Raw genomic sequence first — 22,875 nt, forward strand, 5'->3', positions numbered from 1 at the left:
CATTTTGCAGTTGGCACCTTTTTTATAAAAAAGATTTTATTAAATGTACAGTTCCTAAGTTTTGTTTGTCAGTTCCTTAGGTTACTGATTATCTTGCTGCAGTAGTTCATTACTCAGGAAACAGATAAGATGAACACAACAACAATATGAGGTTTGAATGGGTTTCCATAGGCATTTTAGTTTGATTTGTCCAGATGTGAGTGCATCTGATATGTGATTTATTTTTCCTGCCTCAAAAGTCTTACCGCTTTGAGACAGTTACTTAGGATTTTATTTCTATATTACCCATACAGTTAGCCTTTGATTAGGGTGACTGTGTCTAACCTGGTCCTGGACATCTGGTTTCTATTCCTGTTAAACACTGTATTTTTAATGGCTTGATTGGATGTTTATGACTTGTATAATCAAGTAAAGGTTTATTCCAGGCTGAAAACAGAAGAAAAGAAACACAATGTTTTGGCTGTGGAGACTTCTTCAGGTGTGACACCCGAAGAAGGCTCCACAGCTGAAACGCTGTTTCTTTTCTTCTGTTTTCAGCAGGAATAAACCTTTGCTTGATCCTTTGCAGCCTACACATGCTGACACAGCTCCCTACTTGAACTACTTGTATAATCAGCATATCAGCTGTAATTAGTTCAGTCTAAGCTGTTAGTATTTAACCAGGTGGTTATTGAGGTAGAAATTTTAAAACAGCATTTGGTCACTTGTTAAATAATTAACTACTTATTTATGTCCAAGTTATTTCTATTTTAAAAACGTTTTGACTTTCTATTCACAACAGTCAACACTGTAAATTCTTCTGATTAAGGTTGCAGTTAGAGTTAGAGATAGTTAATTGATTCTGCAGAGCAAAGAAGTGTAATTTCTACAGTTGATGTTTTTATTTAAATTCTGAAGATGTCTACTGGCTTGCTGAGCTTGTATGAGGTTGTCTTTGTGCTGTACTGACCCCTTTCAGAGTATTCAATAGCACACAGCTTCCACAAGAGGGCGCCGGCGGGCTGCGCTGCGGCTATCTCGCCTGCTGTCTCTGTTTTGCTCTTTTCCTGTGAAATGCCCCTTTGCTAGCTTGTGCAGAATGACTGACACGGACCAAAGTTATCCCGGAATAAGGACAGCACGCATGTGCCGTCAACCCGGATGTAAAATGTACGCTTCTTCCCCCATTTTATTGTGTGGCCAAAATAACCAGTCTTACCGTTTCGGGAGACTTGTCACCTCCAGCCCCTGCAAGCCGAGCGAGCTGTCCCGGGCCAGTCCGGGCCGGGGGCTCGCAGCTCGTAATAGGGAGTTCGGGCGGCAGCTGCAACACCAGCAGTGCACAGACCTGCAGCGTTTCACTCGGGCTGAAATGAAACAGATAAGTGCTAAAGAAAACCCGGGGTAAATAATTGGCTATTCGTATAGCCCGATGCACACCAGCTGTAATTAGTTCAGTCTAAGTTGCTAGCATTTAACCAGGTGGTTACTGGGGTAGAAAAAAAAAAACAGTAAGCATTACGTTCTTGCAAAGAACGGGTTCCCCCCCCCACTCTTAATACACTTGAAGAACTGGCCCCTGACACCGAACCAGTGTAGAGGCTGACGGGTCAAAACCACCGGCCGGTTTGAAGTCCAGCTCGGTTCCGAGCGCCGACGGGTCAGGGATGGATTTTCGGGGCAAGAAGTACGAGAGGGGCAGCAACTGGTCGGACCCCGAGGTGGTGGAGCTGCTGCAGCTCTGGGCGGACGAGTCGGTCCAAATGGAGTTGGAGAGCTGCCTCCGGAACCAGCATGTTTTCAACCGCATCGCCGAGGTGCTCCGGGACAAGGGCATCCACCGCACCGGGGACCAGTGTCGGGAGAAGATCAAGAAGATGAAGCTGGAGTACCGGCGCATCAAGGACAACCAGAAAACCGTGCGCGGGGGGCGCACTTGGAAGTTTTACGAGGTGATGGACCGGGTGCTGACCAACCGGCCGTCCATCTCCTACGGCTCGCTGGGCGGCAGTGTGATCGCCCAGCAGGTGCTGCAGGGCGTGTCCGGCGTGGAGAGCGGCTACCACCTGCACGCCTTCGCCCCGCCCCCGCCCGGCGCCTTCATCTTTGGCCACCCCCCGAAGGCCGGCGAGCTGATGGAGATCAAGTGCGAGGAGGTGGACTCCGACGACCCCTGCCTGACCCCGGACCCACCGCCTGAGATGCTGTATCCGATCGGCTCCGGGGACGAGCCGGAGGCGGACAGGCCGCTGGGGCTGGAGAGAGAGGGGTCGGTCGGGGGAGGGCGTGAGGACGGGCTGCTGGAGGCCAGCATCTCCCCCTCAGGTAATGCCGAACCCGGGGACCCGGGCCGCTGTCATGGCCTCCCGGGGTGTCTCAGAAGTTACCAGGCAGGCTGTGCTCCGGGACCGGCACCTCTCGGACGCGTCTCTCTGGTGAGACAGCAGGAATGCATCCACCATGCATGTGAAACAGTTTTTAAGGAAGCGTACTGCACGTCAAAAAGATGGTATTAAGCAGCTGTATCCCACTCCAATGCAGTATTGCACCACTTTGGCGACGGTACCGAGGAGTTCTGCGTAATAACGGGCAGCAGACCCCTGTCTAGCGGCTAGAGGGGAAGCAACATGTTATAATTTTCGAACATCTTACGTTTCTCATTTGTAGCATTGTAAGTGCAAAGTTATGGTCGCCTGCTTTCGAGGAAGTGAAAATCAGTTCGCGCAGATCTGCTTTTAGGCGTTCTGGTCAAAGCGAAGCTGTGGAGCTGGCAGGTTAACGCCGATACTGGAAATGTAGGTGTTTAATAACTTGAAAATGCAGTAGATCTTACTTGTAGTTGGATTAAATGTTTCCTCGTTCGCTTTGGAAAAGACGCTGCTCTCCAGAGCAAGATATCTGGCAGGCAGAGATATCTTCCCAGCTGTCCGAGTGCGCTTAGATCAGAGGTTTTCCCGGGACGATCAGATCACCTATAGTTACAGAACTCACCCTTGTGGGAAACATGGGTGTTTTAGACACATATTTTATTGTGAAAAATCGCAGAAAGAAACCCATTTGAAGACGCAGTGAGATGTAAATTGACTGTTCTTTATTTAAACTGATATCGGGACACATCTGTATATTGGTAGCACACGGTTTCCTTTGGCGTAAATGTGAAAATTACAATTTTTTAGATATCATTCTTCGCACAAAGAGAGCTGCGCATAACTAAAACCGAAGAATATAACATTTATCAAAAGCAAAATCACCGGGCACTGTTTTTCTGAACTCCTCAATTGATCACGAGGTTAACATGAATTGGCACTTAGGTTCACTGGTGTGTGCAAACACTGTGCATATACGAGTGCGTTTTAGAATTTATTTAATAATATTTTCAAATGCCTTTCATCTCTTCCTCCTTAGCCATCTTGTGTTTGTAACTATACATTTGTCTTTTATTTTGTTTTTAATATTTCGACCCAGTTTGGCTTACAGTAAAGACCTAGTCCACCCACAGCACTGAATGTCTGCAGAAGTGGTGGAGGTGAAGAGTATAACCGTTACCAGTGTATTGTTGAGAGATTAATATGTTTTATTGAGAAGAATGAACCACATCTTTCCCTTTCGAGTATCTGAGAAGACCCTGCTGGGTTGTGTCATTCAGAATCATGCTTTCTGTTGCTGTGTACTTGGCCCCTGACACAATGCAGGATGCAGTTCCACATACAGTACTGTATATACAAGAGTTTTCTACAGACACTGGCCTTGTGCACAGTAATGCCATCCACAATCCTCTGGCTTCCTTCCAGGTTAACCATTATACACTCATGCCTCACTATAGGAGCACAGTGGGTTCCAGCATTTCTGCTCATAGGCGAAAACACAAAAGTGACAAATTCTCATTAAAATCCATATAATTGTATGCAGTTTGCTCCTAGTGCTCGTAACGGGACACAAACTAGTTGAATTTTGGTACTTATTTGATGAATGTAAGAAGTTTAGCACCATAAATTGCTAAGTAAAGTATATATCACAACAAGTAGAATCTACCTTCACTTTTTTTATTTACTCAAGCTGTTATGTTGCAATGTATTATAAAGCAGTTGTGTGGAGAAATGAAATTTGCAGGATCACATGAACAATCAATACAGTATATTAACTCATCAAAATGTCACTGAACAAAAATTATTAGTTAAGTCTTGTAGTAAGCTAGAGCATGAAGCTGCCATGTGATATCAATACTGTGCATAAGCTCCCCTATATCGTAATAAAACATTTCATTGTATAAAACGGAAAAACAATCGTGAATCAGTATTAGTTTTACAAATCCTGCATTCAACATTTTATTGTAAATCACAATTAGATTAATATCCTGACGATTTCTGTTAGGGGAAATTTGATGTTCTGTTACAACAGTCGAGAGGAGCAGAGAATCAAACTGAAAGGCCGAGCTGTGAGCTTGGAGCTCGTGTTAGTGTCTCCGTTACCCGCCTCAGCGCTGGTCTCTTTCTTCCAGGCTTCAGCGAGCAGAACGCGGCCTGCTCGTCGGGGACCGGGGGCTCGGGCGCGGCGGGGGACGTGGGGCGCCCGGCCGCCCGCTGCTCCTCCTCGCTGGGCGCGGCGCCGCGGCTGCGCAAGCGGCGCAAGGCGGGGCGCGGGCGGGAGTCCCTGGACGAGGCGCTGGTGCGCTTCCTGAGCTCGCAGCGGGCGGCGGAGGAGCGCTTCCTGGCGCTGGAGGAGTGCCGGCTGCAGCGGGAGGCCGAGGCGGAGCAGCGCCGGGCCCGGCTGGAGCAGCGGCGGGCCGAGCTGGAGCGCCAGCACGAGCTCCGCATGTTTGGCATCTTCGCGCGCCTGGTGAGCGCCCTGCGGCCCGGGGGGGCCCCCACGTGCGCCGCCGGGGCCCCTGAGCCCGAGCCCGAGCCCGAGCCGGAGGGAAGCCCCCGTCCCCTCCGCGCCAGCCGCTACCTCTCCCGGCGCGGGAATCGCATCCGAGGCCACGACGGCATCCTGCAGGAGGGCTACGCCCTGTACCACGCCGACAAGCACGACGAGGACGAGAACCCCCACGTACGTGCCCCACGCGCAGAGAGGGCGGACTGGGGGCGTTTTGCTTAAGGGGACTCCGACCCCTCTTCTCCTCTTCCGGCTGCCATTTTCCCACCTTGCGGGAAGAATCCTGCAAGGATTTGTAGTTGGGAGCCAAGCCTCTAATAAGGGGGGAGATCGGAGTGAGTCGTTTGCAGCGCCGTGCCTGTGGTTAAAGGAGTGACACTGTGCAGAAATAAGTGTGTGTGCCTTCGTACAGGTGTTTGGATTTACAAAAGAAAGTCCTTGGCGACTTGGAAGGCAGGACGTTTAGCAGCCACGGAAAAGTTTCACTCCTCAGTGCAGTGCTTGTCTTGGCTACACCCACTGCGTAGTTTCTTTTGGTTTCTGTCGCTTAAATGAAGGAGAAGTTTGGGCCTGTCTATAAGCGATAAGAGCTTATTTATAGGAATCACAACATGCTTAAAAAGCTAATGCTGTTTCAGTTGCATTCTTGCAGCTAAGGGACGCCAATTTATCAAATTGTCTCACTCCTTTAGCTGCTTTTGGGTAAGAGGAAGTTTGAAGTGGTTTGTGTTTCATTCAGCTGTCGGCACTACATCAGCTTCCCTCTTTTTTACATTTCAGGGTATCATTAACTTTGGTGTCAGTGAGAACAAGCTATGCTTTGACCTGCTGTCCAAACGGGTAAGTAGGACTCGCTACTGCGGGGATACTGTGGTACAGAACTCAAACAACACCTCAGTGATACCCTTTTTGAGTAACTCCCTGGGATTTTTAATGACCGTGGAGAGTTAGTTGAGAGCCGGTTTTACGTCTCATCCAAAGGATGGTGCCTTTTTACAGTATAGTGTCCCCATCACTATACTAGGGCATTGGGACCAACACAGACCGCGGGGTGAGCGCCCTCTACTGGCCCCACTAACACCAGAGGCAACCTTAGTTTTTCCCAGGAGGTCTTCCATCCAGGTACTGGCTGGGCTCACACCTGCTGGGCTCCAGTGGGTTGTCAGTTGTGAGCTGCAGGATGACAAGCTGGTAGCAGGGTTGGACTGTGTTGTGAAGGTCTCAGATTAATATATATAATATTATATATTAATATATATCCAGTCCAGCAAGATTGATCAAGGAGGTCATTTGTCAAGTCACGTCATGCCTGTCTCATTCGGAATAAAGAGGCTTCAGCTTGCAAAGACTAGTTTTACTGTACTCGAACAGATTAGGTGCTTATTGCATCAACTTCAGAAACGTTTCAGATCTTCGGAATCAAGTGAGAGTTCTTTTCTACACAACTGTAAGTTTAGTTATTTCTAGTATTCAATTAGACATCAACATTTTATATCATATCCATTTAAATCAAGGGATGTCCATGGTCTTTTTATATCTTACTGTGCCAGTTTGTGTTTAGAGCTTTGAAATTCCAGCATTGGCACTCGGCTTAGTAATGTCCTTTCTAATCTGGCTGCGTACTTCATCTCCTGCGCCATCGCCAAGTCTTTGGAGCTGAACCAGGTCCTGATGAGTGTTGCTGAAGTCGGCTCTTCATATCTGATCCAGGGATGTTTCCCTGAGTGTGTTCCCACAGTTTGGGATGCATGTGCTCAGTTAGGCTTCTCCCAAATGTTTTTTGGAATTCGCTTTGATTGCAGCTCCCAGCTCAGCAGGGCAGTTTATGGTTCTTATTTTCTCTGTGTTTCTGGTCACTCCTCAGCTCACGCAGTCGGACATGTTTCAGATTGACGCCCCACTGCTGCGCTATCCCGACTGGAAAGGGCATCCCTTGTAAGTACCCACCTGGCCGAGTCAGCGCTGGAGAAGCTGGGAGCACTGGGACACTGTGGGAATGGTGCTGGTTGGGGTCTGTGGGAAGGAGATGTGCTAAGTTACCAATATGGTCCAAAACCGTGAACACAATGAATTCACAATGCAAGAAACCGGTTCACTTGGCACGCAGGTACAAAACAAAAGTCTAGCAATGGCCATGCCTGCATTGCAAATACTTAACCTTTATCACAGCGCAGTTCCTTGTGTTTGTGTGCAGCTGGAGATCTGCTCCCTTCTGTAGGCAGCAGATCGCTGCAGGAGGTGTTTGCTTGCTGGCTGTATTTGGCCACCTGACTTGCTGGGCAGGTGAGGGCGGATGGTAGGTCACCTCCCCCAAAAGTATTTTGGGGTTTCTAGCAGGGGCAATCCCCACTGTCTTGCCGCCTTACTGCCATGCTGCCAAGCAACATGACCAAGAAGTGCTTGATGCGTACATTAAGTCATCAGAGTTAATCAGGATAAACAGTGACGTCTATTTCTGTGAAACTGCTTTTCTGTGCTGCAGTGTGGTTTTGTATAATGTAGCATTTTAAAATGAAACTCCAGAAGGACTTCTGTTTGTAGTTTTATGCTAAAAAGCTAAACATCTGGCAGAAGATAAATTGTAGTCTACAGTTTCTGTCAGGTGCAGACCTGCAAAACTGGTCATCATCAAGGACCTGAGTTGTTTGGGGACTTGTGAGATTTGATCTCAGCTTCAACACGCTCCTTGCCCCAAAGATCTGTGGGGTTTCTTAGCTTGGGAATGGTTTCCAGAATTTTTTAAGGGGATTTATTTGATCTCTTTCAGGAGACTAGGATATGGCAGATCTCTGATAATGCTAAATTTGCTGAACTACAGCCTATGAAAATTTAAAAATAAAAACAAGACCAAACGGCCGAGCCCATTCATTTGCTGCTAGTTTACAGGTCCAAGAGTATCTTCCAGGGGGTGATAAGTGGTGGCAGAAATTTCAAGACTTTTTGTTTTTGTTACGCTATCTCTGTCATTCCCGATCAACACAGAGTGTTGTGCAGCATCTTGGTTTAACATTGCTCGCACGTTCTTGTCGTTTATCATGCATGGAAAAGCTGAGTTGTACCAGATCAGGGATGAGTACAGAACAGCTTGTCCAAAACTCCATCCCATCTACAGATCCAGCCTGTGGCCACAGCCAATGCCACCTTATCTTGACAGCTGTTTACGTAAGAAGCTTTATCGTGTTGATATCATGGGTTTTGTACTCCAGCAGGATCATGCTGTACTGCTGACAAAGCCAGTCGCTGAACAGGGGTTGTACAGTTTTCAGTGCCTCTTATCTGTAAAGTCGCTATGTACGGTAATTTGCTTCAGATTGTATGACATTTCCAGGAACAAGCCACTTGATGCAGCAGCATTGAGGCCAGCAGGGGGAGCTGTTTGTAATTTCCAGCCTGCAAGCACATTAGGAATTACTGTGCTATTTGCATATTGGATACAAGTTTAAGTATTTATCATCACATTATGCTGTTGGATTCTAGCTCCTCCCTTTTCTCTTTTATTGCAAGCATGCCTTATGGCTAAACCTTGAGAGAAAGACCTGTGCTATTGTGTTTTTTTGCATGGCCAGTCTTTAACTGAAGTATAACTATGTATTTAAAGAAAATAGTTGTCAGATTACAGCTCTCATTTACAGAAAATCCTCAGATTAATTATTCTCGGGACATGCGTAGACTTCTGAACAATGTTAGTTTAGTTATTTTGTGTCAAATATAGGGTGGCACGCTGTCTGTACGTACAGTATGGTTGTACAACGTCCCATCCAGTGTATGTGACCGCTTTGCAGCCTGCATCTGCCAAGCCTGGCTCTGGCTCACCATGGCCCTGTGGGGAATAAAGCCGTTACTAAGACTGCTTCAATGTAAATAGGCACGCGGAGGGAGCTGCGTCGGCTTCTGTTGGCCGCAAAGCAACAAGTAAAGATTTACAATTTACGATTTACGACAAGCCAGGCCTTGGCGTTAGCCACACTGCAAAAGTTTGATGATTCCAATTATTTTATTTTTTTTAATCCCACTTGTTAGAAATTGGGCCTATAAAAGGATCAAACCTGATCGTTTTGTGTTGACTTGATTCTCCACAAGAGAGGTGTTGTTGTCAGCCGGGGCGAAGGGCTGCTGCTGGAGGGCCCTGCGACCTGGTCTCTCACCCCCTTGTCTCCACAGCCTGCGGGAGGAGGTTGCCAGGTTCCTGTCCTGTTACTGCACGGCCCCCTCGCCTCTCAGTCCGGACAACGTGAGTCGCCTTGTGTGTGTGCGACAGGTGTCCAAGTCGCGGTGGGCTCCTCCCCCTCCCTCCCCGCCTGTTTTACCGCGAAACACAAGAGCCTGCGGGGCTTCTCGATGTAAACTTGGCGTAAAGTTCTCTTGAGTTCAACTCCTTTGATGATAATAAGTAACTGCATAAGGACAGGCAGAAACCTCAGAGCATTCTGATGTTGTGTGAAAGGCAAAAAGGCACACTACTTTACTCACATAATACACACAAAATAAATGACAATAATAAACAATAAAAATTCTGTACATTTGGAAAATAGGGAAGCCCCTGAGGGCCAGGTCTTTCATTATTTATTGATAGCTGTAATCCATTGTTGTGGCCAACTTATTATTGCAGACACATGGTGGACCAAAGACTGAGAGCACTGCAGCTGCGGAGGAGTCTAGTATAAACGAGCTGTGTGCTGTATCCCAGCTATTACATCCCAGGAATGATGTGTTTCTGCTTTCCTCTCCCTTCAGGTGGTGGTGATGAACGGTTGTGGGTCTCTGTTCTCCTGTCTTGCTGCAGTGTTGTGTGATTATGAAGGTAAGCTTCAGCTGGTGATTTAGAGTTTGTCTGGGACACACAGCAGACACAGTGGTGCCCTGGGAGTAGGGCTGGGAACCACCCCATCAGACACGATCAGTGCCACCAGCACAAGTGGTGCTGCAGCCGGTGGCCCTGTCAGTCTGACTGACTGCTGTGGTGAAATGGCAGGTGCAGTGACGAATAGTGGCCACAAGAGGCTGGCGGCTGTCAGGAAAGACCTGCAGCACGAACAGGCTGATAGGATAAAGCCTTTCTAAAACACTACAATGTCAGTGTCTGTATGCTTACAACAGGAGTCATTATCAGGAAAAGCTTTCAGCTCCTGAAACACGCACAGAATGTCTGTGGCTCATTTGTCTTGTTTTAGACCAAATAAAACAATTTCCAGTTTTTTGCTGAAGCCTCAGCTCCTCAGCGGCAGCCCCTGGAAGAAGTGAGGATGGGGAAGACTAGCATGCTCACTCAACTCTTCTTCCCTGCCGTTGTGCCTTTCTCCTCTTCAGTACTCTTGGCACCTAGTGACATCGTTACAAGGCTACAGGAAACTGCATGAGCCACTGTTTGCCTGAAACCCAAGAGAATACTGGGAGAGCGATGCCAACTCTGTCCCCCTTTAGCGTTCAACTGGGGAATCCTGGTCGCAGGCCAGTAGCGATGAGGCCCAGTCTTAGGATCTCAGACCATGCAGCCTTTGGCTGAGAGACTCAGGAGGCCCATAAAGATGAGCAAACCATGATATTTGTTTCTGCTGATGTGCTGATTTCATCGTAGAAAGTGGCAGTGAAGGTTCCAGGTAAAATTTAAGTCAACTAACAGAATTTAGCTCTCAGCTCCATCGACATCTGTATTGCGCATGAGAACAGTGGGCAGTGTCCGGGTCAGTCTTGGCTCAGGCTGCTTGTGTTTTCAGATGCCATCCTCATCCCGACGCCCTTCTACGGAGTGATAACTGAAGACGTCAGGCTGTACAGCGGGGTCAGGATGGTCCACGCCCATCTCGACTGCCAGGTACCCGGCGCACAGGCCACCCGTACTCTCTGACCAGGACAGCCCCCGCGTGACACCCTTCTTCCGTCCCGCTCGATCAGTTTCTGCAGATCGTCCTCTTTGCTCATTTGCCTTGAGGGGTTAGTTAGCGTTTCCGCCGAGACCTGTGCTGAAGCGAGTCTCTTCTTGGTTGTGTCCCAGCCGAGGTACAGCGGAGACCGTCCCTTCCAGCTGACGGTGGAGAAGCTGGAGAAGGCCCTGGAGGAGGCCAGGCTGGAGGTGAGTGACCGCGTGCCTAAGAGACTCAGACTTGGCTTACTGACTCAACCACAGCTTGATGAGAGGACTGTTCAGATAGAACAGTCATCTCCTTCCACAGAATAGTGCAGGACAGAGAGGGTTCACACGGAAGGCCAGTATCGTAATTAGAGGAGGCCTCCCAGCCTGGTCTGGGCCTGTTTTTAGATGACTGTTGGTATAACCAGTGAGCGCTACAGAACTGACTTAGCAGTGCTGTGGATGGTGCTCACTCGACTTGTGATATGACAGTGTCCCCTGATGACTAGATGGGTGAGTGTGACACATTGGCCTTTGGTGTTGGCCCACAGCCTGAACAAAAGCCGACAGTGGGATGATACAAGATTTTCTTTTATTTGTTTCTCCAGTACCTACATGATTTTTGCATTGGTGAACCTGTTTGATCTGTAATAACAAACTGTTAATGGTTAACGATCTTATCTTGATTCCGAATTTAAAATTAATACAGAAATTGGATATAAAGTGGATAAAGGGAGCTGTACATTCATGTCCTGTACCTGTAGTTTGTATTGTTCAATGGACTGCTTACACTGCTTGTGTATCTGTTTTATGATCTTCTGTTCATGTAGTAAAGACTGCTAATTCTTTACAGAATTGTGGAATGCTATAGCCTTGGGTTTCTGCTTAGTCTTTGTTTTCATGCTGCACAGGGTATCAATGTCAGAGCACTTATCCTGGTCAACCCTCACAATCCCCTGGGAGATATCTACTCTCCAAGTGAGATGAAGGAATTCCTTGAATTTGCAAAGAGGTGGGTTATCAGCTTCTGAAGATCTGTGGTCTTCCATAATGGTTTCAAATGGATGAAACAGTCTCAATGGTAAATATATTCTCAACGAGAGGGAAGATTTGCCTCCCTAACTGATCTATTTGCAGGCCAAGATGTTAGAAATTACACGCCAGGACAAGATGACACAACTGAAACTGAAACAACTTCTTTTTACTCTTAAGCATGGAATTAGCCTCTCTTGTTTCTTCCTTTGGGAAGTCTGATTCATGTATTATATTCGTGTTCTATACTTATCCATAATTACAAATATCAACCTGGCTCCTAAAGTAAAAAAACAGACAAACACTGAGTACTCCAAAAAATTAAAATCACATTCTCACCTGTGACATTTCTCTAGTATTTCAGTTGTATTTTAAAAACTCATTAAGATGAGTAAATACAAGTTTAACAAGAAGTTCATCTTGTCCACTCTTTGTTGCCTGGTCCTGTATCCCGTGGTCTTGAACTTTACAAAACATTAATTTGGAAATGAATTAATATTCGTGCTCCTGTGTGTGGCTCTGCAATAGACCTGATGCCCTGCAAGCTGCTCATCTCGGACTCCCTGTCAGTGTCTCATTGTTGTCCCTCTTTCAGGCACGAGCTCCACAGCATTGTTGATGAAGTCTACATGCTTTCAGTGTTTGACGACAGTGTCAGCTTTCACAGTGTTCTCAGTTTCAGCAAGTAAGTTCAGCTCATACCCCAGTGGGCTTCAGCCAAACGTTCTCAGGTCTTCTGGTTGTTTTTGTCCAACAATCCAGATCAGCCGGATGACTCAATCCCAGCTGTGTCCAGGGCTAGGCTCCAGCTCAGTATTTCTCAAACTGTGGCCTCTCCAGTGCAGTATTTTCATGAAGCCAGCTCCTTACGTGCTGTATTGATCCCGCTGGTTATCCTTTAAATACTTATGAAGTTGGGGATTGTAGTATTTTTTTTTTTCCTTGAAGCTGCTTTATGGATTAATTTAGCGAGTCTTCCAGTTCTGTAGCCCTGCTCTAGCTAAAGGGTGGAATTTTGACAGACACAAAATTTGAGTTAAAAAATCCAAAGAAATTAAAAATTTGCTAAACTACATTTCCATGTTTTATTGCATTGTGTTTCATATTAAGTTGAACATCATGCAGAAATGTACATGATCTGTTTTATAAATGAATGACATGACAGCAAATGAATGTGTGACAAATGAATGACTGCAAATCACTAGAACTTGGAACATCTAGGAGCTGGATTGTGGCTTTGGGGTACAGTAAGTGGCACTGAGTGCAGGGCTTTGCTCATAGTTTTTTGGGGGATTTTGATGTTTGCCACCATGCAGAAGAAACACTGTTTCTGGGCTGAGAAAGTCTACCTTCCACCACCTTCGGCTACTGATTTTCACAGATTGCGTGAATATTAGTGACATGAAATTTATACATTTGAATCAGAGCTTCAGTGACTGGCTTTTTCTTCTGCCTAAATGCACTTCATCCCTTTGAACCCATTTGCTAAATTGAAGAAATGCAAGGGCAGCAGGGCTACCTTGCAGCACTGGAGCTCTGGGTTCAGTTCCAGACTTGGGGTGCTGTCTGTGTGGAGTGTATGTTCTCCCCATGTTCGTGTGGGGTCCTCCAGGTGCTCCCACCAGACAGCTGGCCTTGGTGTATCTGTATCCGAGTCCTCCAAGTGCTGGCATTCCGTCCAGGTGTATCCCACCTTGCTCCCTCTGCTTGCTGGGACCCTGAATTGGAAGAAGTGGTTAGAAAATGGAGGGCGGATGGATTAAATCCAGTGTTGATTAAATCTTTCAAGGCGCTGTAGGAAAGATTGGAGCTGTTGAGGGGGTACTCATGACTGAAAGGTGGCTTATGTGTTTCCAGACTGCCAGACCCACAGAGGACTCATGTGCTATGGGGGCTCAGTAAGGTAAGTTTTGCCTTTTCTGTGTCCTTGGAGAAAGAAACCTGTCCCGCAGCTTTCGGGCTCCAGAAACACAATACTTGTCACTTATGAGCTTCTGCTTGGCGATACATTTTATGTCATTCTTTGGACAGAAATTAAGCATATAGTGTAGTAAAAACCCCCTTTTTCTGTTTTTATGTTATTATTATTTAATAGCAGCCTATGCACAGTGTGAGCAATTTACTGCTTTACATTGCGTTGGTACAAAAGGAAACAGCAGATCTGATTGAAGGCACGTGTAATAAAATTACAATAATGACAATAGTGATAATAGTGGTAAGGAAGGTGCTGAATACAAGAGTGGTGATCAAAGTGAAATCAAGTGTACAGGTATGTCGGAGCAGTTCATGCAGGTACGCTGGTGACTGGTATTTCGCGTTTCCAGCGATTTAAGATTGGCAAGTGGATTGCTTTGAAAACATGCAGCCCTACAGTGTTGGAGCTACTGCGGGTGTACTGTAGGTGAGAGCTGAGAGGTCTTGAGCAGGTGTGGAGTGCTGGTCCCTGAGCTGTGAGAGGGGCTGGGCAGCGAGTGGGCTCATTCTAATTCTGCATGACGTTGCCTTACAAAAGCGGAGGTGTTTGGCAGCGGGACGTCTCCACCCTTCCGTGTTTCCTGTCTTGCTTCGTGTTGCGCAGGACTTCTCCGCATCCGGGATCCGCGTGGGCACGCTGTACTCGGAGAACCGCGAGGTGGTGGAAGCTCTGGAGAAGCTGGCTAGTTTCCACGGTGTGCCGGGACCAACGCAGCACCAGGTGGCCCGGCTCCTGCGCGACAGGGGTATACCGCCCCCATGGCCCACGCCTGTCCCCCCGCTTCACAGCGCCCCCATCTGGTGGAAATCTAGCCTCCCTTTGAGCAAACTAAACCCACTCAGCTGTCTTCCTTATAGTACTGCTGCTGTGCAGTTTGTTTTGTCTTGAATTACACTGGCTTCAGTTCAGTTCATCTTGACCAAAGTGCTGAGAAATGTTTTTAGGTAAAATTTACCCATCTTTGAAGTTTGTGAGTAAACACTTAATGAGGTTAGTCTCAAAGCTTTCTGCAGCAATACAATAATCAGCTTACTGTGCAGTCTTGAAACAAAATAATCTAATACAGATACGCAGGGAAGGTGGAACAGTGGGTACAAGTCAGGAGACACCTTGGGCGGGACACCAGGGCACACAAGCGCACGCACACGCGTGCACACACACACATGCACACGCACACACACACCTCAGGGCCAGTTTTCCCAGAAGTCAGTTAACTTACCAGTATGTCTTTGGACTGTGAGAGGAAACCCATGTGAACATGTGGAGAGCACACAAACGCCATGCAGAGAGTGTCCCAGCAATTGAACCAGCAATCCCAGTGTAACAAGCAGCAATGCGAACCACTGTGCCATCCTTAATTTTTGTTTTCTACACTCAAATTATTCCAGCTGGATTGGCACTTTGACACTCACAAATTATGCCAGAAATCTGAAGCAGGTTGTTTGCTGAGATTTTTGTACAGTTTTTTGACGGTTCCATTTGTTTGTGGTTGTGCTTTCAAGCAATGTCAACTTTCACAGAAGCTCACCATTTTATTTCTTCAGACTGCGTGTTTTTTTTAAGTGCACACTGTCTTTAATCATGAGTAAACTCTTTAAGCAGCTCCTGCAAATCAAGTCACTGTTAACACTTTTATTTCTGAAGCCACAGTAGAGAAGTGTGGAAAGAAAGTGTTTGCAAATCATAAAACCCTCCACATTACAAAAAAAATAAAAGACGGTGTTTGTTAAAGTAGATCTACCCACTGTTGTATACCTTGGTTAAAGCAGAGGAGAGTACTGTTCAGATAATGACAGAATCATTACAAACCTTACAGCTTGTGTGCAGTGTGAAGTGTAGGCACCCCTGGTAAAACTATGCGTTTCAGTGAATCTCTAAGTGAAAAGAAGTTGACATCCTTTGTGTGGTACAAACCTAAGCATGACATCTTTCTGCAAATTTTGTTGGTCACTTAGTCTTTATTTACAGTTTTGTAGATAATCAAAATTATCTCCCCGATTCCACTTTTAGTGGATCCCCATCACTCATCTAATTGGGTTCAGAAGTTCGCTCTATAGAGAATACCTTATCATTATCATGCCATCCTTAGTGTTTATAGATCCCGTCAGTGTTTTGTTAAGCGAGTGACAGCTTTCACACAGGTCTCCAAGATCACAGAACCCTAATTCACTGTAAGTGCTGCAGTCCTGGTTCACTCTCGCTCTTCTTTCTGGACTGCCCATTCTCCCATGATTCTTCAGTAGGGTGATCGGGGTGCAGATTGCACAGAAGCTGTGAGGACTTAAGAACTTAACCCTTCTGTTTCTCTGCAGACTGGATCAATCAGGTCTATCTGCAGGCCAATCGGGCCCGTTTGAAGACTGCCCACCAGTACATAGTCAGTGAGCTGAAGGCCCTCAATGTTCCCTTTCTCAACCGACCAGCAGGGCTCTACATCTGGGTTGACTTCAGAAAGGTGGGCGTCGCCAGTGCTGTTTGTTTAACGATTCCAGCCCTCTGAGTTACTGATATCACCTTGTTGCCTTGTTGTCTGGTCTCTTGGGAAGCAGTTCAGTGTTTTCCTGATCCTGACTTCTCCATCCCAGGGGGTGATGAGATCGCATGTTGATTTCATGTTTTCACGGTTATTGGTCTGCTCGTTTTTTTTGTAGTACCTCCGAGAAGAGACGTTTGAGGAGGAGCTGACCCTCTGGCGTCAGTTTCTCAACAACAAGGTCCTGGTCAGCTGTGGGAAGGCTTTTCATTGCAGCACACCAGGCTGGTTCAGAATTGTATTCGCTGACAAGACGCATCGGCTTCAGCTAGGTGAGTGTCTGCTCTGTCTTCTTCCATCCTCCCAGGTGTCAATGTGTCTCAGCTTTCCTACCATTAGAAACAGTGGAGAAGCCCAGTCCCTCCCCAGACAGCCATAGCAGGCCAGAGAGGCCTTCATCCAGTTCTACTGGTGGGTCTTAATTTGGACACCCATATATTCTAGTTTCTGATACATTTGCATTTTTATTAACAGAGTTCACCAATTAAATCTGAACTAGCAGAAATTGTCTGGTCCCAGAGTACAATGGAGAACAGTTCATTGTTGGCACTGAAAATTGGATGCGTTCTGGCCATTACCCAGGGCAGTGTAATGGGAGCTGAACAGCCTTGATCAAAGTGCTCCCTGTTCCCTGTTCTTTTACTGTTCTTCTGAAAGGTTTGCACTTGTGACTTCACAGCTGTAATCAGGTACTCTTTTCAAAATGGGATGCAGACCTGAATACCATTATGTGAACATCTGTTTATTATGAGTGTATTATAATAATACTATAAGATTATAATATATCATTATTGATGATAAGCAATGATGCTGTAATATTATTAATGATGTAAAAGTGGAATAAAAGTAACGGATATTAAAATATAAAGAGTAATTTCCGTTTATAAAGGTGTCATTTTGTAACATAAATGTAACCCTAAATGTAAATGTGATTGTGTGTTTTATAACAATAGTAACAGACTAATCAGATGTAATTTTGTTAAAGAATCAGACATTTAAATTAAATAATTAATTGTAAATTAATAACAATGCTTTTCTATTATTTAACAGTTCAGTTTAAGAGCTGCAGCTTACAATTAAAGCTGAGAGGTGTAAAAGGCTAATTCGGTTATCATTTCTGGCTTTCGTGTGTCAGTGTGAGAGAATCTCAGTAACACTGCTGTTCCACTCCAGGAATGCAGAGACTTAGGAAAACCCTGGAAGAGCTGGACCAAGGGACCGTGCTGGAGGGCAGCAAGGCGAAACCTGGCACTTCTGGGGGCAGGACGAAGCTGACCCAGTCGGAGCTGAGAAAGAGGCAGGCGTGTCCGGGTTCAGAACTCTCACTGGGCCGTGGTGCTGACGACGACGTCCAGGTCTCGCTGCAGTCGGGCCCCCCGGCCTCAGGGTTGGACAGCTTGATCGGCGTCCTGTGGCAACAGATCCGCACCTCGGACTGGCTGGAGAAGAACACCCCGGAGTCATTTGCCCAGGAGAACCCTGAGGTGTTTGAAGTATTCAGTAAGCTGGTAGAAAGACCCAGGGAGTGATGGGAGCTTCCGGGTCCTTAGATTCAGCAACTGCTACAAGAAACTCTTTGGTTCTTGAAGTGAAACGCCTCATTTTTCTCGTTTCATGTCTCTGGTACATACAGTACAGTACATGAGTCTGCACAGCCTCTCCACATAACAATCAGCCTTACTGGCATTATGAAATTATATTTGATCATTACTAAAAGATCAACACTTGGGCAGCCCTCAATTTCAAGAACTGTACTCTTACTCTGTATAGGTAAATGAATAAAGAGCAATGAGATTTTCAAAAGTTGTGCTTAAAGAAAAAAAGCTAGTATTACTATTAACTGTATATACATATTTTCTTAACACAGGACACGACTGTGTTACAACCATGAATAAGAAGCAAAAGGATTTGTTTCACTCGGTTGTTTTAGTGACTGTACGTTTTCAGCAGGAGTCAGAGTTTTTCAGACTTTGCCAATGATATTTTGAGGTAGGAGGATCTGAAAATTCCCTTTCTTTTCAATTCGTTTTGAACTGACATTTGAGATTTCAGCTGTTACTGTTAATATAAGTCTTATATATTTGTCTATTTGCACTAAACTCTAAGTCCGTCTGATTTTGCAGTAGATTTCTTGACATTTGACAGACAGATTACATTATGAATGTAGAAAGTTTCTAATGAAAGAGGTATTATGGGTTTAGTTAAAGGTATGGGATGGATTAAAAACACTGGGATTCAGACAGGAATTATTAAGCAATGCAAGCAAGCAGGGCTACTTCGACCCACTTATCCTACTCTTCTGTCTAGAAATGATATGTATTTTTTTTTGTTCAGTTACTCTTGCACTTTTGAATATTAGTAGTCACCAAACTGTCAAATTCACATTTTTTTCCATCTATAAATTTATTTAAACTTGTGGGCATATTAGAATTGTAAATGTTCCGTCTGGTATTTCCTGTAAATTATGTATTTATGATAAAAACATTTAAGCTTCCGAATCACTGGACAGCCCTGAATTCTCCACAGCAGGAGAGGCGGTATTGTGGTGTATTGTGATGTAGCGACTTGCTCTACTGCCTGTGGGCTGTTGGTTCAGAAACTGGGGTGCTTGCATGCAGCCATGATCCAAGGCAGACAGGAGTAGACCCCTTCACACTTACGCCAAGCAACTGAAAAGTCCCCTAACCAGGGATGGAAAAATTTCCTATTTCAAGGTTTGGGGTTTACCAATGCAAGTATTATTAAAGTAACACAGCTTATATGAAAAATACATTCAGATATTTTAAAGTTCTTAGAATTGCTTTTTAAACAATGCCCTGCCATATTAAAGAAGCTATATATTGTGAAGTTATTACAAAATCACAATTGCCATAACTTGAATGAATTCTTTCGTTGCGACAGTTGAAATCAGATGTCTCCTTTTTATGTTTTGTGTGGTCCGTAATATAGCTATAGAAAAGGACCTTGTGTTTCAGTGAAACTTTCAGTTTTACACAGAACTATTTAAGGAACCCACGCCCCTCACACACTTGAACCAGGGCCAGGGCAAGACCGAGTCTTTACCAAAGATGAATGAGGTCATCGCGGACTGTTTTTTGTTCGCTAAAACCTCTCTCTGGGGTTGTAGCTGTTGGGGAAGTGAAACAGTGCAGCGATACAGGGGATTTTACATGGTAATACAGTTGGGTCAGAGAGAAGTGGAGATTCATTTTGACATCCATCAGTCTAAGTCTGGAATGACTTGTTAGAAAATCACAGCCTTCTGTGTAAATGAGAAACCAGACCATCTGAAGGACACGGCTCTAGATAATGAACTATTCAAAATACTTTGAGACCGTGTTTCTGGAGCCAAACATTTAAATTCTAGACTGTAAGCACTGACTTCAGCAGGAATTTCTTCTCGCAGTCCTTAAGCAAATCCTTTTAAATGAAATATATATCGATATAGTATTCATAAAGTGACAAATGTGATGATTATCAGGTTCTGGTGTAGGTTAGTTGCAGGTTAGCAACAAACCCTAGTCCTGATCATACTGTATCTCGTACATAGCCTTAACATATGTTATGGATTAATAATGTACATATCCATATATGTACATATGATATATTTTTAGATTGAAAAATTGATGAATATTTAAATAGAGGGGGATGGAAGTTAAAAAAAGACTTCGACAGTGAAGAATTAACTGACAAGAATTATTGACCATCTGTTACAAATGAAAACAACATTGTTTAACTGGAACATTGAACCCCTCTTATTTAGGTGTGAGGGATTTCACATTTCAAAACGTGTTTCAAGGCAAGATCGGTGCCTTGTAATTATCTCTTTTCTGCTTTGATGCATCTAGTTATTTACTGTAGTATTGGTTTCTTTCCTAAGTTGTCAACTAAAACATAAAAAAGTTTTGGGACATTCACCATATCTAGCTCATTTGGTTTCTAGTAGTTTTTAATAACTTTGTTTCAAGATTTTATCTAGCCTTTTTCCTGAAAGAAGTGAAGGTTTTGGCATCAAGACATGATGGGTTTGAGGTAGGAAAGACTCTTGCAAACCTTTTGGCTGGAAAAGTGCCTCTTGTTCTCTGTTCCCCTAAGCTTCTGTTTGTGTCCTGTGATTCGTGATTCTGACATTTTCATGTTTCTGTTGAGGCTGAAGATATCCCCTGGGTTATGTTTGTCAGTGTCTTTGAGGATTTTTGAATACTTGAATCGGGTCTCCTCATCGTCTTCTCTGTTCAGGCTTCAAAAGATCTTGAACCTGTGCATGTAGGGCATTCCTTTAATTCTGTAATGGTTCATGTAAACAGGTTACAGAAATCAAAATATTTTAACCTAATTTCCCTTGATTTAAATTCTACAGTCTTTCTTGTGTGTCACTTTTTGCCCTTTTTCACTGCTTCCCCACAATATCTCCAAGATGAAACTTGTGTGTCAAAACAAGGCAAAGTCCAGAGCACAATGGCTCATACAGGTTACCATAGTTTAAATGGACGCAGAACACATGACCCCGCCCCCTTGGGGGGTTAGGAGACTGGTGGGTCTCGCAACTCACAACCCACCAGTTATGAGTCTGAAGACTGACCCAGTTCTCTTCTTGTGCCCCCCCCCCCAACATAAACCACCTACAGTAGGGCATTTTCACAGACGTCTCAGTGTTTCTTATTTGTGCGTTTATAGTTTATACTGTATTTTTGATAATTACATGTAACATCCTGCTGTTAACTACAATAAATGTCATCTGCCCAGTGCTGGTGGTGTTTGTCTTGAATTGTATCTCCGTCTTTTTCACCTAATTAAGCCATTTGGGTTGCTTTCTAGCTTTTGATTTAATTACTCTAGGAATGTATCTTTTCTAAGCTTCGTGCAGAATGTTTAAAGCTGTTGTCATCCTTCCTCTATGATTGTATAGATCCTATTTCAGTACCTTTAAACTCTCTTTCCCAGTCTACATTCCTACAGTTCTAAACATTTGTAGAGTTTCAAAATATTCTTCAAAATATGAAATTTGTATTCATGGTTCCCTACTGGTTTCATCAGTTCTGTTTTGCTCACTTTATCTTGATTACACAAGGACAATACCGTCAGTCCCTGTTGAAAGTATTCTGACAAGCTCAGTAAGCATCCAACAATAGCCATTGAGTATGTGCAATGCTGTAGTTTAATGTAGTTAACTTTAGTTTAAGTTGTTTGCCAGAATAATGCATAAAATCTCTTAACCTGCTTGTTATTTTCATATAAGAATGGATATCCAATAAACTATGAGTGATGTCATTATTCTTCTGCAACAGGAGGTGCCTACTGCCCTGTAATTTCACTTTAAGCAGTACTGAGTCTGTGGTAATTCATTTAGTCACTAATAAAGCAGTTTTTTTTTCTTCCATCACATTTAAACTTGTTAAGAATTAGAAAATCTATGGGATTAAATAGTTATTTGATAGTTATAGTTAATTCACATGAATCCTCCACATCCTCCAGGTATTTTTCTGTTTGAATTCAGGGAAAACTTGCAAAGGAAAGGTAGTGCAGTTAACAGCTTTTTATTACAAGACCTCTCTTCTGGCCGGCCAGTGCAAATCGCATCAGGATTTGTTCACAGGAGTGTGAAGTGCGCCATCGGCATCACCTGTGGGAGGGCAGCGAAATTCTGACTGCATAGAAAATTCCGTTCCGAAGCCCACATGGTCACTGTGGCTGGAGAGAGGTTACTATGGCAGCCGCGCTCTGTGTGGGCTTGGACAAGTCATCCTCGCCGCGAAATGCCAGCCCTCCAATGAACTTTTAGTGTTGCTGAGGGGCTTCGTTAGAGTTGTTTTTTTTTCCAGCGCGCGCGCCCCCTTCCTCGCGCTCCCCACACATGACCTCTGCTGCCGGTTTCCGAAGTGCGGGGGGTTTCTGACATGTCACCCTTCCCCTGGCAGGGGGCCGTGAGCGTTTCCCTTCCACGGCATTTGCGAGCTGCCATGTAGGGACTTCCTCACTCAGCACTCTTTCACTTTCAGAGCAGTAGGCTGGTCTCTTTTCCTGCTGGGCCTTTTGCTTTTACTTGGTGAGCGAGTCATCAGCAGAACGTGCAGGGGGCTGGCTCTGCTGGCGGGAGGGGAGGGGGAGGTTAGCTGACGTTTGTGGGGGGGGATTTTTTTTTGCTGTCGGGGTTTTCTGTCTCAGGGGTTAACTACTGTACAAAGAATGGAAAACAGTACTGCTCGCTCTTGTACACAGAGTGATAACGTACTGTACATCACCTAGAAGTCACTAGTGCTTTGTGCGGCACTCTGATTACGTGTCAGCAACAAACCTGACAACTCTGCATATGGTGGTGTCTTTCTAGAAAACAACTTTTTATTTTCCCACTTTTGTGAAGAAACCAGAAACATGATTGGAATCAGTCGTAATTTAGTTTCCTAAGTAATTTTTATCCATCTCAAGCCAAAACACTACTCTTTAACATTGTTTTTGTCCTTACTCTTTAACTGGGGAACGTGTGCCTGAATTGAAGATTTTTCTGAAGTGAAAGAAGAAAAGCGGGTAAGCAAAGTGAATTATTTTCTCTCCCTCATCTCTTGTTCCGCTGCTTGATGTATTTGTCATCCCTGCCTGCTTCTTCTCATGAGTGTGTTTTTCTTTCAGCCGGCG

General features: G+C 45.0%; 1 protein-coding gene across 1 annotated transcript; it reads left to right on the plus strand.

The window, feature by feature from the left end:
* Window positions 1–1,156: 1,156 nt before the first annotated feature.
* accs (1-aminocyclopropane-1-carboxylate synthase homolog (inactive)) lies at window positions 1,157–20,987 on the plus strand. The gene is made up of 15 exons (XM_088935043.1): window positions 1,157–2,304; window positions 4,478–5,028; window positions 5,635–5,694; window positions 6,719–6,789; window positions 9,016–9,085; window positions 9,589–9,655; window positions 10,569–10,666; window positions 10,847–10,924; window positions 11,614–11,714; window positions 12,330–12,419; window positions 13,592–13,637; window positions 14,313–14,454; window positions 16,022–16,164; window positions 16,361–16,514; window positions 17,416–20,987. Exons 1-15 carry the CDS (start codon window positions 1,647–1,649, stop codon window positions 17,769–17,771), a joined length of 2,685 nt encoding a protein of 894 aa, XP_088791169.1. The 5' UTR covers window positions 1,157–1,646; the 3' UTR covers window positions 17,772–20,987.
* The last annotated feature ends 1,888 nt before the right edge of the window (window positions 20,988–22,875 follow it).

The sequence above is a fragment of the Atractosteus spatula genome, chromosome 16, assembly GCF_055471065.1.
Source record: "Atractosteus spatula isolate fAtrSpa1 chromosome 16, fAtrSpa1.hap1, whole genome shotgun sequence".
Classification (NCBI taxonomy): Eukaryota; Metazoa; Chordata; class Actinopteri; order Semionotiformes; family Lepisosteidae; genus Atractosteus; species Atractosteus spatula.

Coding starts and splice junctions, on each gene's coding strand:
- accs (XM_088935043.1), top strand. CDS start 1,647: ATGGATTTTCGGGGCAAGAAGTACGAGAGGGGCAGCAACTGGTCGGAC. Junction 9,656..10,568: donor AGTGTTGTGTGATTATGAAG/GTAAGCTTCAGC, acceptor TTGTGTTTTCAG/ATGCCATCCTCATCCCGACG. Junction 11,715..12,329: donor TTCCTTGAATTTGCAAAGAG/GTGGGTTATCAG, acceptor TCCCTCTTTCAG/GCACGAGCTCCACAGCATTG.